Source organism: Zootermopsis nevadensis, unplaced genomic scaffold (genome assembly GCF_977971745.1).
Source record: "Zootermopsis nevadensis isolate Lab colony 2312 unplaced genomic scaffold, Znev_1.0 Znev_ptg000013l, whole genome shotgun sequence".
In the NCBI taxonomy this organism is placed as follows: Eukaryota; Metazoa; Arthropoda; class Insecta; order Blattodea; family Termopsidae; genus Zootermopsis; species Zootermopsis nevadensis.
This window is the reverse complement of record NW_028259145.1, coordinates 6,884,797-6,901,941: the sequence shown is the minus strand read 5'-3', so window position 1 is coordinate 6,901,941 and position 17,145 is coordinate 6,884,797. Positions and strand designations below refer to the sequence as shown.

At 39.5% G+C, this 17,145-nt stretch overlaps 1 protein-coding gene across 15 annotated transcripts in view; it reads left to right on the top strand.

Annotated features, from left to right (window-relative positions):
• The window catches only part of LOC110838850 (Lost PHDs of trr), a 180,262-nt gene that overhangs the window by 78,503 nt on the left and 84,614 nt on the right, over window positions 1-17,145 (top strand). For 14 of the 15 annotated variants that reach the window (XM_087348840.1, XM_087348838.1, XM_087348839.1 and 11 more), the window contains 7 exons: window positions 1,088-2,066; window positions 3,310-3,614; window positions 4,266-4,419; window positions 5,224-5,397; window positions 7,122-7,394; window positions 9,955-10,120; window positions 12,713-12,947. In XM_087348840.1, the coding sequence (XP_087204966.1) occupies window positions 1,088-2,066; window positions 3,310-3,614; window positions 4,266-4,419; window positions 5,224-5,397; window positions 7,122-7,394; window positions 9,955-10,120; window positions 12,713-12,947 (2,286 nt within the window). The remainder of the gene's footprint in view (window positions 1-1,087; window positions 2,067-3,309; window positions 3,615-4,265; window positions 4,420-5,223; window positions 5,398-7,121; window positions 7,395-9,954; window positions 10,121-12,712; window positions 12,948-17,145) is intronic. The other variant, XM_087348845.1, reaches the window with a different exon arrangement.

Here is a 17,145-nt window from a genome sequence, read left to right as displayed (position 1 = left end):
TTGCCTTGTTTGTCTTTCCATCTGCATGTAACAACCTAAGAACTGCTGATTTCATACTGGGGAGTTATATTAAAATTTGCCATTATGTCACTATTATGAGCCGGGATAGCTCAGTCAGTATAGTGACTAGCTACGGGCTGGACGACCGGGGTTCGATCCCCGACGGGGGCAGAGGATTTTTCCTCTAGCCTCTGCGTCCAGACCGGCTCTGGGGCCCACCCAGCCTCCTCTACAATGGGTACCGGGGTCCTTTCCCGGGGGTAAAGCCGGCCGGGGCGTGATGCTGACCACTCACCCCCATCTAGTGCCGAGGTCAAGGAAGAGAGGAGCTATACCTCCTCCCACCCCAAACGCCTACATGGCGTATAGTGGGACAAACTTTACTTTACTTTACTTATTATGTCACTATTTTGGGCAAACTAACCAGAACTTTATATCAAGCCGTACTGGTATTTTGTGAGTGGAAGTGATTGGGTGGGAAATTCCCTCAGTATCCTAGTTTTCTGATGAATCCTCATGCATTCATCACTCACCGACAGTGATGCCACACATGCACATACGCATGTACACACACACACACACACACACACAACTGACACTACAAACACCATTTTCAAAGGTTAGATTTCTCTTAAAAACGCCAGATTTGGTATTGATATTCTTTACTTTTTTTGACATGTGGCATAATTAGCTGCAGTTCATGAAATGTGTGGACACATGTGAGTGGATTATGAATGAATGGAATTACTATGCCAGTTGTAAACTTACATCACTTTGGTTTTGTGTGTATGGTTTTTGTTGCATGGGGTACAAAGTTTTTAAGGCTGTTACATTTATCCAGGTAGTACAATGCTGTTGAGATAATTATGCTGTTTCTTGAGAAATTAAAAGGTAAATTCTTCAGTGGCAAGAATGTTGCAACAAAGTTTGACTTCACTCTTGAATATGTGTGAATGTCTTTATAATATAGTGATCATAATTTGCCCAACATAAATGTGGTAAGCTGCAGCTGCTTATTTTCCCATTTGATAAACATTGATGGGCACTTGTTTACGTATTAATTTGTAAATGTTCCGTTTTTTTACAGGATCCTAATGCAGTGGCTCCTTTGTCTTCTCCATCACCTGGGTCACGAACACAGTTCCCATCTCCTCAGGTTAAGGTATCCAGAGTTCATACTCTTCAGAGTCCAGGCAGTACAGTTCCATTTTCACACCCAAATCTCCCCCCTCCTCCCTTACCGCCTCCTCATCCTGCTAGTCGGCAGGAGCCATTAACATCGAGCCGTCCGACTACTCTAACTCTTCCCCGTGGAGCTCCTACGGCTGTTGTTCGTCAGAGTGTTCCTGCATCAGAAACATTCAGTGCCGCACGTCTCCCATTTCCAGGAGGATCCCAGCCACGGTCACCATTCTCTCCTCAGTCGCCCCATGACCAGTTTCCACAGTCTCCAGTATCCTGTGTTACACCCACAACTCCCCAAGCTGGTACATCTTTGGTAGATCCTTTTCAACGTACTCCATCGGAAACACCATCAGACCCTTATTCTCAGCCACCACATACACCGAGGCAGGAGTTCATTGCCAACGGACAACAATCTCCTGTACCTCAGAGAAGTCCTGTGTATGTGTCAGCTGCACGCCCTGCCTCAGACCCATATGCTACTCCTAGACCTCAGTTCAGTTCTGCAGCTACTAGACCGACTCCGCAAATTGTATATGCGCCTTCTAGAGTCCAGCAGCAGCCACAGCAGCAGGATCCATACACATCCCAACCTCGACCTGCTCAATTTGATCCCTATGTACAGCAGATTCCAACCCCTCGACCTCAGGATCCTTACACAAACCAGTCACATGCACCAAGACCACAGCAAGTTGACCCATATGCCCAGCAGCCTGCAACTCCAAGGCCTAGAACAGAAGGCGAAATATTTAGTCAACAACAACAGCAACAAGGTCCTGAGGTGAATACACAGCTTCGAGATCTGTTACAAAGACAGCAGCATATCAAGAAGTTGGAACAAGATCAGGCTGTGCCAGGTCTGTCCCGACTGTGGAGCCAGCAAGGTAAGGCAAGGCTATTGGTTAACCATTTATACAGTATCATGTTCCCACTTGACACAGAAAATTGTAAATGATGTCAATTAAATAAAATATGGGGTGTAACTTAAACATGTGATGAAACTTTTGAAGTCAAGTTCTACATACCAAAACTATGAGAAAAGCACAAGTGAGCATGAGTCCAGAATACCATCCTTTCCAGGTGACAGCACTTTTTCTTTTCAACGTGTAAATAGTATCTGCTCCAAATGTCATCCATTGATTTATTTCCAATCTGAAACAGGAAGAGGGAACCATGGTACCAAGGTCATACAATGCAGTTGCTTGGAGAGACACATTGGTCTCAACAGTACTTATCGGCAGAAGTATGCCCTGCTTCCTTTACTGCTTCTTTATTCTTACATGGACCAAAGTTTTGCCTTAAATTGACAATAAGAGGATGTGTAATTTGTTAATGGCTCTTGAAGTTGCTTTATCAATTTGTGCAGAAATAATTCATTTTTAAAATGCCCTTATACCGTGTTAAACATTCTGTGTTGTTGGGCTTTTGGACCTTGTCCATTATCTGATGTTATAAAATTCACAATGCTTTGAGGACTGAGTCTCTCCTTGTCTTCAGGTGTAGTGAAAGAGGGGGGGGGGGGGGACCTGAAGACTAGGACAGATCCGGTCCTTGAGATATGTGTTTTATAACATCAGATGATGGAGAAGTACCAAAAACTCTACAGTCCAGATTGTACTAAGCCATCATCAGAACCCTTCAGATCCATACTCAAACGTGTTTGTCAAGTTTGTATAACTAATTCAGTTTTATGTTGAGTTTTTTTATTTCTGTCAGAGTCTGGAATGTCCCATATGGTTAAATTATAAATCTTGGTGGTGGCAGTATTATTAAGTACAGCTGCTTAGTGATCCTTGCTGAATGTAGGCGTGGTAATGAAACGTTTTCAGTGAAGCTACATTTCAGTTTGGAAGTGTGAATACTCACACATATCAATTTAAAATGTTATCTTTTTATCAAGGTGCCAGAGAAACATGGAAATAGTTTGGTGACTGTGATGAATAGCTGATTAAGGTAGCAGTGTCTGTGATAAAACACACAACACATGCACACAAAAAGGAAAGTGATGAACACTATTCCTCAGACATACAAGACCGCATTTATGAGGCTGTAACAGTTAAAGGTTTGGGGAAGGAAATGTTTGGTATTGCTTTGTACAGTTTGTCTTTGTGTTGGGACTTGGTGTAGATGGTCAGCCAAGTGGCCAGGAGGGCGGGATCCATGCAGCAACCCAACAACAAACATCTCAGGTGCAGCAGACACAACAGCAAACAGCTACCCACTTTGAAACGTCTGGAGCAGCACCAGTCGTCCATCAGCAGCAGGCACCTACATCGCCACACCCTGTCACCGCGACAAATTCAGATGGCACTTTCCGTCAGCCTTTACCTCCTGCTCTGGCAAGACCAAGACTTCCTTCCCAAGGCACTGTTGTTGTTCGTAATCCAACAGGGGTTAGACACCCACTGCAGGGTCTAGATCCACGTCTTCAGGTATGTCTCCAACATCAGCATAGTCTTACTAATCGTGTGACAATTCAGCAATCTTAGCATGGAGATGTGAAGATAATGATGAACAATTCATTGTTCTTGATGTCTTTAGCATCTTTTTAACTGAGAAGATAAAGATGTTCACATACATGCATATACACATGCACGTGCATGCGCGCACACGCACACAAATAAGCTGTTGTGCTTGCAAGCAGCTACTTATTATAAGGAGCAGTGCATATTGCCCACTATTTTAATGTGTCAGCAAGTGCCATGCCCATTCTCCACACAGTTTGCTGCGTGTGTGTACACTGTTTGCATGCATGAACTTCCTTCATGGACATAATGCACAAATGACTTAAAGTGAAACCGATTTTTACATATGTATGCTATGTTACTGGTTGCTTCTGCACACCACGGTTGGAGAATGTGCAACTTCCATCACCGATAAGCTGACCTAACTTTGTTTGTTCCTGAAAACGGTGAACAGTGTTAAAGCGGTCAGTATTGTTTTGCTGTTCATTTGGGGAAACGGTTAGGCAGAATGTAAGAAAGATTTAGCACTTCAACCTGTTGTAACCTTGCAAGCATCTTTACTCCTTTGTTACATATTTATTTCTTTCCTGTTTGTAAAGAATATATGTCATGTTCCAGGGTGTGGACCCTCGTACAAAGTTGTTAATACATCAGCAGCGAGGAGTCATAGGATATCCTACGCAGATTGTACATAGGCTGGCCGGACCACGGAATCCTCTTGACCCTTATGACCACTTGGTTCAGCAGCGACAACAGTTGGGTTTCACACAAGGTTTGTTGTCATTTTCTAATTCATGGTGAATCTGATGAATAAATTTGTATCAGCGATACTGAGAAGCCAGAGGAATAATAGTGCACATGCTCCAGTGGCTTGGTTTATACATTATGTGAAAACAAAAGGCTGAACCCTTTCCTGTGGCAGCAATTAAACCACAGAATGTCATATTACATATACGAAGTGCGATCGGAAAGTTTCAAGACTGCGCGTATAAAAACCCGTACACTTATCTCAGGTATTAAATTTATCCATCACCCTCGAAGTAGTTCCCCTGGGAGTGAACACAACAGTTGTTCGTTTGTAGTCAGATTATTTTATTTGAAAATAAACGTCTGACTACAAACAAACAACTCATCATGAAAATGGAAAATCTACAAACAAACCACAGATCAATATAATACATTGCATAAAAATATCTAATAATTTTAAGATATTATAAAATTGATATAAACCTGAAGATGAGGTCTTATCCATCGAAACATGTCGTAAAAAAGCTCTAAATAATGTAAAATCGTATTTACGATAAAAAGCGCCAAAATATAATATTTTATACAACATAATGTTTTAATATTATATAATTTTAACAACATCGTTTAATTACAACGTTTGTGTATAGACTGTGAAAATAAATATATATTTAATCAACACAAACATGACGCATTTAAGCTACAAATTAAGAAATTAATATTGTTGCTGCTAACATATACAGTTCACAGGTGAAGTAGTGTGCAAAGATGATGATGCATTAATAGATGAAGGAATGTCAAGTACACAAAACAAGGCTGTATTTTTCTACAGATAGTTCTGGGAGTCAAGGAGTGTTGGCACCAAATGCAACAGTTATAGCCACCCAGCGTTTAGTGAGACAGAACACTGCTATAGAAGGAGGACATGCAAATCAACTAGGAGTTCAGATGAGGCTAACGAGGGTCTCTCCACAGCAAGGACATTCTGTGGATCACAGGGCTCCAGGTAATTTCAGCTTCTCTTTTCAAAAAGCTTTTATCACTTGTGTTACTATGGTCAAGAGTCTTTTTTGTAAACAGCTGGCATGTAACTATATTGTGACTCTTTAACCCTTAGACGTGGTTTTACGTGTACACACGCGGGCATTTAAATTAAAGTTCTTGTGGTTTTACGTATACACACGCGAGCCTCAAAGCCTAATTTAAAACGCCCATAAGTATGGAATAAATAACGCCAGCGCGATGAGGTTTGTTCTCGCCTGTTGTGGAAATAAAGCTCTATGTGTATACATGTGGCAACAGGGTTACATTCCAATGACCTGCACCGGAGAGTCTAAAAATAAACGCCTGACCTGGTAGTTTACAATGGCTTTCTCTTCGACAAGTCGGCCCTTGACGGAGCTTGAAGAAATACAAGTTTTAAATGAAGTTTTAGAAGATGATAGTATAAGTGAATATAGTTCGGACGATGATAGTGTATTTGACATTGATTATACACAGTTTGTGACACCGGGAACTGTCGTGTTTAGCGATAGTGATTGTGATAATGGTAGTGGTGGTCGACAGGACGACATCGTACATGCAGGTGTGGTTTCCAACAAGTTTTTGTGGGAAAATATAGACTCATTTCCTGCTTCACGAGAAGCATTTTGTAATGTATGTGGTCCCCAGTTCGACACTGCTGAACTAGATGTCGTGAGTTCATTCGAAAATATTTTCGATATAGCACTTGTGCAGCACATTGCTGATCAAACCAACAGATATGCTCAGCAAGAAATATCAAAAAGTGCCCATCCTCTCACATTTCGCTCTAGGATTAGGAAGTGGCAAGATGTTACAGTGGACGAAATTTACGTTCTTTTGGCTCTATTTATGTTGATGGGCATTGTGCAAAAGCCTACACTTAGATCTTACTATTCAAAGAACCGGCTGTTGTACACTCCGTTTTTTTCTGAAACTAAACTTCTAATCGACTTGCTTCCACTGCTCACACATCTCATCTTATAAGGTAAGATTATAAAACCATCTTTTAAGAGGATTTCAGTGAAAAATTCATAATTATATCTCATATAGTTCAAAAGTTATGAAAAAAAGAGTATTTTACAGCAAAATTTAAACGGGCATTTAAAAAATACTACCGCAGGAACAGCACGACAGCAGTATATGCGGGGTATTTAAACTACCACGTCGACGGGTTAATAAATTTTATCACGAGTTCATATATTTTATGTGGGGTAGTATTACTGGTAAGCAACCCTGGCCATTGGATTAATACTGCATGTAGTAAGCTCCCAGGCTGAACCATTTTGAAGTATGTGGTTCATTTCCTAACAGTATCTCTGCAGACTACATTGGTATCTTATTCTTGTTATGAAATTCATTCTCTGTCCAGCCTGTAAAATATTCAGCTCTTGTGCATAAGTTCCTACATTGGATTCTGGGCAATTCACTCGATACTGGTGACATTGGTGATCGTGTTCCTTAGCAGCAATGTTTCTGCCTTTGTTCAGAAGTACAAATTGCCACTTTACCTCTTTGGGCTCTAAGTTAGTTGTGTCCTGCCTCGTTATAGCTAGTGTATGTGTGACAGTAACATACAAGTTTTGTAAATTTGAAGTGAATCATGTTTCACCGTTCTTCTACAGCTGATACTTTGTTTGACTCCTAATCCCAATTTCATCCTGTGTCCTGACATATGTTTTAATCTGCTTTTATGGTGACTTGTTTTAGTCAGCCAAACAACGACAGGTCCGGGCCAGGTGACCCTCCCGTCACCTGTTGTGTCATCAGTTGTGGGAATCTGTGCTCATCAGACTTTGCAGCAACATGTGGCCTCCCCCTCCGCTGGCCAGCAAGTGACTGCATCAGCCGCCGACACTCAGGAGATTCCCGAGAGTGTGACGGCTGAACTGGAGAAACTGGAGCAGGAGGGTGGAGCCATGGTGGAAGTGGAAGGTGTGGGTGCTATTTTGGCAGAACTTGGGGATGACAAGGAACTGCTGGGTAAGGAGACTTCCAGTTCTTAGGGACTCTGTATATCTAAATTTTAAATAGGAGTGAAACTTACATAAATGTGTCATTAGGAGTCAGGATTTCTTATATATAGGAGAGTCCTGATTATCCGACATTCTGCTCTATCTGAGGTGCTGTGTCAGGATGCCCCATTTTATCAACAACTCAGCATGTAGCAGAATGAATCATACTCCCCCACTATACATCTTCTACATTTTATGTACTCATTTGCCAAAGCATGATTATGCTTTAGTTTGTTGATAGAAATTACTGCTTTCTCATAAAGTAATGATTTTTTTATTAACATTATTGTGAAAAGAAAGAGCGTGGTTGTTGTTGGGGGTGATGATGGAGAAGAAGACAATGAAGGGCAGAAGGAAACTGATAGAATGAGTCATAGTGAGGGACTGAATTCTTTGAAGACTGCACCTGCTGACATTTAACAACAAGGGCAGGCGATTGCTACAGACATACTGCCATTTAGGTGTGACCTTGCCACAAATAAAAGGAGGCTCAGAAGCAAATATCCATTGCTAATTTCTTTAAAAAATCTTTTATTTACAAATTTGTTATGTTAAATACTATTTTTGTTTGTGAGATTATTTGATAATACTGTAAATTGAGTTGATATTGACCAGCATCTTTTTCATTAGTCTTTTGTGATATATACATTTTTTTCTAGCCTTCCTTTGTTGCCATTTGGGTCAGATAATTGGCACTATACTGTATTATCTCTGTACATGTTGATACTGATTGTTGCTGCATTCCTAATCTTCTTAATGTATCCATATTAAATCTTTTTCTGGGTGGATATACGAATATTCAACTTCTGTATTGACAGTAATTAAATACAGCTGCAGAGTGTCCATCTGACAATCCGTTTTGGTTCTTCCATACTCTTCAGCAATTCCTGAGCCATAGATTGTGGATTCAGTTTTTTAATTTTAGTGTTGCTCTTGAATGGGTCAGGAACCTTAGAAGGGAAGAGCCAACTGTTATAGTACCCGTAGAAAGTAACTTCTTGGAGGGCTGCATTTTAGGTGTCTGAATGCTTTAGTGTGTGCAAGGATCACCTTTTGGGCCCATCCAGGTCTGCCTCTGCATTTTTTCCTGCAAGATAGACAACCTGCATGAACATGTGATCATTGTGGTGTGTGCATGTGTTATTTGTGAATTGTGCATGAAATGAACGCGTGTAGGACTGGCTATGCCTGTCTTTTTCTCTGTCCACTCAACTCAGCTGGAGAACCACTGGACAGATTTGGATGGAATTCTGTATAAACATTATGGCATTGGAGTGTAAGAATTTCCTACTACCAATATGATGGGAAAGCAAACTTGTGAGGTAGAATCAACATTACCATTACTTACAGGAGAGCCATACAATGATGTGTGATCATAGATTAAGGTAGGTTGGGTTGGTAGGACTAAGCACTATTCGGTTAGGTTGGGTCGTGTGGGCTCTGGCTAGTTTAGAGATGAGTACTTTAAGCATATAAGTATTTTGAGACAACAACCACAGCTGTTCCTTTGGTGGTAAAGCAGTTGGGATATGAAGCTAACCACTCACCTCCATCTAAGTGCCGAGGTTAAGAATATATGGAAATATATCTCAATTCCCACAGTTGTGTGCATGGTGCAGTGCTGCTTAATTAAGTTCTGGGGAAAACTTTACCTTTATTTAAGTATATTATTCAAGAGTTAGTTAAACTAATTGTTTGTAGAATGACACATTTGCTCATTAGTGGGATAAGCCAACTCAAAAATGAAAAGGCCTCTTCATTTATTTTGGCTGTTGGCCTGCTAATCAAGAATTGCATGTTTGTTGTTGGAATAGCCTCATGTGGCTTGTGAAATACAAGTTGCCAACCCCCTCTGTAAGACATTTCTTTCTGTTTAATGGAGAAATTTTCAGAATTATGGATTTCTAAAAAATGTGTTGCATAAAATGGCCAAATTTCTGACTACACAAGTGACTTAATTTTTCAAGGAGTTTGTTCGATGGAGTTACTTCAATACTTGAAAGCCAAACATCTGATGGAAATGCAAATCTTGTGATATCATGGTAAAGAACTATATCAGTAACACATTCAGATGTTTTCTTCTTTATTATCTAGTTTATTTGTTTTACTTTGTAGACATTTCATTCCTTCGTATGTATTCTAACATCCCTTTGTATGGTAATGTAACAAAGATACAGTTGATGTTTAAAGCTTAAATGTGTAAATCTGAAAAACATTTATTGTTTCTACCAGTTCTCCAAATGAGAGTTTCTGCATTTATTTTCTTAACTTTTATTCTTTATTACAGTTTGTGTTATAATATTGCATTACTTAGCATTTTACTATTGAAGTTTTTTTACCTGCATCAGATATGTTGGCATCTGTTCTATGTTTTAATGATGTTTCTCTTGGCTCTTTACCAGAGACAGTTTTCAGTATTTATTTGGGAAACAATGCATAAAAGACCCACCTAAAGATACTTATTAATGTTGGTGTCATATTTGAATAAATATTGAGTAATAAGTTGCTGTGTGTCATGTGGGTTACAGAGATGGGAAATGATTTCAACATATTGGAGTATGCAGATCCGGAACTGGATAGTGTGACTGGCGGTGAAAAGACGAACATCTTGGATGAGAACTTGGACTTGGAAGAAGATGACAGTAGCAAGGAAGAGCACAAAGGTGTGAAAAAGGAGCTTCCAGATAAGAACAGGTAGGAAGCGGATGAAGATACGAATGTCACCAATGTTCCTAGATGTAGTATATCGTAACATTATCTTCTTGGTAGGAAGCGGATAAAGATATGAATGTCACCAATGTACCTAGATGTAATATATCGTAACATTATCTTCTTGGTAGGAAGCGGATGAAGATACGAATGTCACCAATGTTACTAGATGTAATATGTCATAACATTATCTTCTTGTATAATGTTCATATTTTACAGTGTAACAGAAAGTTAACATTTGTTTGTTTAATATTTTCAGTATTATTACATTCCTGCATTTTCAAGCATAAGATACAATGTATTTAGTGCACCCTTTTGCAAAGAGCACTGATTTTAGAACAGTAATTTTAACACTTAATTTTTAAGAAACAGAAACAAATACACATGTCAGAGTCTTGTATGCCATCACTGTGAAGAATTACAGATTTTTTAAACTTATTTCTCACCATTACATACTGTGAGGACATTATCTGCCTTTATGAACATCCGTTGTAGCATTCATGAACTTACAAAAACTTGTATATAATGTGATGTAGTAATCACGTTTGTATTTCCCTTGGTAAATTGCACAGTTGTTGGTTCATTAAGAGGAGCCGTATGATTTGTACTCTTCACCAGATATTATTAGGATCAAGTCAAAGAGAATGAGATGTGTAGGGCTTTTGTGCACACAGAGGTCTAAAAACAAAACAAATTTGTTTTTGGAAAGCTTGAAGGGCCTGAAGACCTTGATGTAGAGCAGATGATAACTTCAGTGGATATTGAGGCAAATATGTTTTAGGGTTGTGGATTGGATTCATGTAACTCGTGGTAGTGACTGTTAAGGGGGCTCCTATGAACATGCTAAAGAATATTCACTTTCCTTCTTATGAGGCAGGGAATTTATTTCCTTGACTGTGTATGAGAAACTTCTCAGCAGGGATTCTGCTTCTTTCGAATTAATCAGATGGTTGATTGATTGGTTGGCTGATCAGTTCATTAGCTTGTTGGTTGAGTGGTTGAATATGTGTTCTGTTGGGTGGTTTGTTTGCAGGTAGGTTATATGATTTGTTATTTACTTATTCAGTTGGTCAGTTTGGTGGTTAGTTAATTAGTGTGTTTGTTTCTTGTTTTTTGGTTGGTTTATTTATTTCTTGGTTAATTGTATGGTTAGATATAGTAGATGATCTTGATTTTAGGCATCAGATAATAATACAGTAATACACACGTTTTTTTTCCCAATCGTTAATTATTCCTCATGTTTCGATCCTAATGGGATCACCTTCAGGTGATTACACGTGGGATACTGTTGACCGTGTAAGTTGATGTAGACTTGATAATACAATAATAGTAGTCTAAGTGGTTATACCATTTTAACTACTATTTTTAGAAGTTATTAAGGTTAAAATTAAATTAAGATTGAAATTAAAATGACATCATCAAATCAGTTTACCAACATTGATTGATATTTGTCTATTTATAAGGGATTAGATGCTGCTTTAAAGTATCTGTACAACCAAAAATATGAATTCTTAATTTGTGGTGACATAAATATGCATTAACTCAATGGAAACAACAACCAAGAGAAAGAAACTCAGTAATAACTACGTACATACTATAAATTATGCAGTAAGAATTCAAAATGACTCAAGCACAGCAACTGATAATATTTTTGTGGGTAGTTTAAGATTTAGCTCATCTTCTACATCTCCCATAATAAATGGTCTCTCAGATCATGATGCCCAGTATATTGTGATTAATAATATTGCTGCAGAAGAAAAAGGAATGTAAATAATCATGTGGTTTTGACTTCTACTTTATGAAACATGGGAATCTGTTTGTAAAGATAATGGTACTAACAATAACTTTAGCTTATTTTTGTATACTTTTTTAAATATATTTGAAGCTATTTTTCACATTCATTTTAAAAATATAGGCAAAATAAATAATTGCTGGATTACCAAAGGAATAAAAATATCTTGTAAATATGAGAGGAATCTATATCTACATCTGGAGGAGGTACAGTAATGATGCAAACACAAGAACATTTTACATTAAGTATTATAAAATCCTGATTAATGTTATCAAAGATGCTACTATAAAGCAGCATTATAGCAGACTTATAGCTAAATCAGGTATTAAAATAAAAACTACAAGGAACACAATAAAAAGGGAGGCAGGAAAGACATTTAACTGTGCCTTATGAGCATGAACAAGACGTTTTGTAAGCATAATTCTGCATCCATTTCTCACCCATGTCTCTTCTGATTTGTTGCTAGCGGGCTCTAGCAGACAAATCAGAAATGAGTAGAAATTGTGCGGAGGCAGTGAGCTTGTCACCTGCTACTCTGAGGCACTAAGAAGACTAATGAGACAAGTTGCCTTGAGCAGCTGTCTGGAACAGGGCCCAGTCCTTGATAAGAAATGATGGCTTTTAATCGTAAAGATTTTTTAATGAGTTATCTTTGTTGGTGATCAGGTAATTAGAACAAACATGGAGGATACTCTTATAGTAATGAATGGATTTTCTTGCTGTACAGTGGTCCCTCCTTTTTTTATATGCTTACGAATTGTGATTAGATTGTTTTCTTGTTTCAGTAACAATAGTGAGAGCACCAGACCTGATAAACCAGCTGACTCGGTTGAAGCTGGCAAGATTTCATCTTCTAGAACAGTAATCAAGGATGATGCAAACAGTTCCTCTGCTACGCCATCCACTGCTGTTGAAGGAGATCCTACTGGCGCTGCAACCACTGTGGTGTCACAACCTGTCGCCACCCCACAGTCACAGCAGCTACAGCAGACAACCATGTCTTCACTCTCTCAGCAGGTAGTCAGTTTCTAGTAGACGAGAAGGCATCACATTAACACTTTCCATCCAGAACTTCCAAATCCCCTGTACCAGAGGGTTTTAAGTAAAGTTAAAGAATTAACAAGTTCCTTGGTCTTATGTGGAAATATGAAATTTGAACACACAAAAATGTCAACTTTACTTAACCATCTTGCGAGAATTGTACAGGGTGGCGCACGAAATGATGCCCTATTTGTTTTAACGATAAATCAGCAACCACGTTACGGATGAAGTTTTCTGTAATGTGGGTAAGTGCAGTAGTTCATGGAGATACCATTAGGTGGCATATTCATCACCTAGCTAACGCGAGGTGATTATGTCGCGGTTTCCCGCCAGTATGCAGAAGATGGCAGACAAGGGAAGACTTACGGTTCAGCAGAGAACACAAACAGTTTTGTTTTTTGTGGGAACAAAAAGTGTCGTGGAAACGCAGAGATGGTTTCATGCCCATTTTGGTACGTGGTGGGCCCCTGCTCCAAAAACTATTCACAGACTTCATCAGCAGTTTCAGCAGGATTTTACAGTGTTGGAAAAGAAACGTGGACGTGCCGCAAGTGTGTGTAGCCCACAGAACATTGAAGCTGTCAGAGTAGCCATGCAAAGAACCCCGGGAAAATCAACCCGGAAGGGTACACCACACACAGCAAACGTTGTCTTGGACTTCCTGCACGACATTTTCGGTCCACGTGTGATTTCTCACCGATATCCTGCTCACCACGGATGTGGACAGAAGTGGCCACCCAATAGTCTGGACATACACCCCTGCGACTATTTCCTTTGGGGTTACCTTAAGGAAAAACTGTTTCCAAAAAAAAACAGCCTCAATCATGCAACTCAGGGCTTTAATTGTTTAAATGTATGGCGAAATTACGGAGGATATGTGCCGTCGAGTAATCACGAACGTAGCCATTCGTGTTTCGGAAGCTGGAAGACAGAACGGTGGTCATATTAAGCATGTAATCCATAAAGGATAAATCTCCATGAATTGTTCTTTGTGTTCATAGATATACGAGGTGCGATCGAAAGGTTTCCAGACTGCGCGTATAAAAACCCGTACACTTATCTCAGGTATTAAATTCATCCATCACCCTCGAAGTAGTTCCCCTGGGAGTGAACACAACGATCCCAGCGCCGGTGCCAAGCCTGGAAATCTTTCTTTGTCAGCCTGTCAAGCACCATCTGCGATTCTGCCTGAATCTCTTCTATCGTCTCAAATCTCCTTCCCTTTAGCTGAATTTTCATCTTTGGGAAGAGGAAGAAGTCACACGGAGCTAAATCCGGCGAATAAGGAGGGTGCGGGATGACGGCCATGGTGTTTGAGGCCAAAAACTGCCGAACTTTGAGGGCGGTGTGCGCTGGCGCGTTGTCATGATGCGTCGCATGTGGAGTTCTTCCTTTAGAAAGAGCTGACAGGTCCCATAGCCTATCCCAACAATGTCGCACAAGTCGTTGATGGTACGACGTCGATCTTCGTGAATGGCCTGCCGAATCTTCGTAACATTTTCGGGCGTTGTGCTCGAAGATGGTCGTCCAGAACGCTCGTCATCATCGACAGAAGTTCGGCCATTTTTAAAACGTGAATGCCACACAAAAGTTTGTGCACGACCCATTGCGGACTCCCCAAATGCTTGGTTTAGGATTTCATAGGTTTCCGTAGCCGTTTTGGCGAGTCTTTGGCAAAATTTGATGCACACGCCATTCCGAAATCGCAGGAGGGTTGGTTCAATGCACTACCAAAACGCCCGTAACTAAGAAACAAATGCTAATTTGATGATGCCGGTTGGCACACTGATTCACTATGAATGTAGGCCGCACCCCCTAGCGGCAGAAGCTCGTACTACATCCGGTTCGCCCTCTATTGACACAGTCTGGAAACTTTCCGATCGCACCTCGTATATGTACCATTATATGAATATTAAAGCCTTTATTTAAACTTTCAGTCGGGTATCATTTCGTGCGCCACTCTGTAGTATTTACAATTAAGTGTTGGTGGATGCTGTGGTTGTAAATTTTGAGGCCAGTACAAGAGAATAGGTGACCACAAGTAAAAATAAACAATCAACTTTTATCCGATAAATCAGGTTTACATAGTGTTAATTGCTAGGTTATTTAATTATAAATAATTAAACTTGCAGCATATCACTTGTTACTAGACCCTGTGGTTGCATCACTAAGCAGCTGGTTTGTGTAACTCAATTGTACACATCAGTATGAAAGAAAAATCTTGGGAATCACAGTATTAAAGACCTACTGCTGTTACTAGTTTAGTCTTGGTCCCACAGATATAGAACATTGATGTACCCATTATCAGTGGTGGGCTCACAAGTTACCATAGAGCTGTCTGAATGCCTTCAGTGCGTGTGTGGTTTCTTCTGTGAGGTGTTAAGTGGATAAGATATGTCTTTCAAAACACCTGACTGAGAATAATGTATTTTTATTTTGGGTGTAGGCCTGATTTGTATATTTTATCTTGCTCTGGAACTCCCAGGAATTTTACTAATATGGCCAGTTTTGCCTGCTTTAACCCGTCGACGTGGTGGTTTAAATACCCCGCATATACCGCTGTCGTGCTGTTCCGGAAGTAGTATTTTTTAAATGCCCGTTTAAATTTTGCTGTAAAATTCTCTTTTTTCATAACTTTTGAACTATATGAGATATAATTATGAATTTTTCACTGAAATCCTCTTAAAAGATGGTTTTATAATCTTACCTTATAAGATGAGATGTGTGAGCAGTGGAAGCAAGTCGATTAGAAGTTTAGTTTCAGAAAAAAACGGAGTGTACAACAGCCGGTTCTTTGAATAGTAAGATCTAAGTGTAGACTTTTGCACAATGCACATCAACATAAATAGAGCCAAAAGAACGTAAATTTCGTCCACTGTAACATCTTGCCACTTCCTAATCCTAGAGCGAAATGTGAGAGGATGGGCACTTTTTGATATTTCTTGCTGAGCATATCTGTTGGTTTGATCAGCAATGTGCTGCACAAGTGCTATATCGAAAATATTTTCGAATGAACTCACGACATCTAGTTCAGCAGTGTCGAACTGGGGACCACATATATTAAAAAATGCTTCTCGTGAAGCAGGAAATGAGTCTATATTTTCCCACAAAAACTTGTTGGAAACCACACCTGCCTGTACGATGTTGTCCTGTCGACCGCCACTACCATTATCACAATCACTATCGCTAAACACGACAGTTCCCGGTGTCACAAACTGTGTATAATCAATGTCAAATACACTATCATCGTCCGAACTATATTCACTTATACTATCATCTTCTAAAACTTCATTTAAAACTTGTATTTCTTCAAGCTCCGTCAAAGGACGACTTGTCGAAGGGACAGCCATTATAAACTACCAGGTCAGGCGTTTATTTTTAGACTCTCCGGTGCAGGTCATTGGAATGTAACACTGTTGCCACATATATACACACAGAGCTTTATTTCCACAACAGGCGAGAACAAACCTCATCGCGCTGGCGTTATTTATTCCATACTTATGGGCGTTTTAAATTAGGCTTTGAGGCTCGCATGTTTGTACGTAAAACCACAAGAACTGAAATTTAAATGCCCGCGTGTATACACATAAAACCACGTCGATGGGTTAATGTAATTTATTGTACAAAACATGATATACACTGTCTTGCATTTTATGTAAGATTATTTTTGCATTTGGAATTTTTAATCTGTTAGGTGTGCCTCAGAATTTGAAAGCAATACTTCTGTTTACATGCGACAGGTTTACAGTGCCTGTAGCCTCTAGTTACGTTTCAGTTGACATTGAACTGTCTTTCTGTTGCTCTGTTCCAATTTTTATGTACACATTTAACTGTTTTTACTTATAATAGATGTTATAAAAGGATCACATTTTAACTGCACACACTTTGCTTGCATTACCGCAGGTGATACACTGTTGCAACTGTGATTTACACAAAAATTAGAAGAGGCAATTTCTGAAAAGTAGTGGCATCTGCAGTGTTTGAGGTATGAGTGAAGCTGTTCGACTTGTATGCACAGTTCAGAAGTGAAGGATGACTTGTGAGGAGACCAAAGTACTTCAATGTGAATGTTTACTGATAATTAGGACAAATTTTATGCCGTAAAACGTACATTTACGTGATAGCATTCAGTTTGTGTGTAAATACCATTTATGAGCATCTCTCCATCTCATTTAAC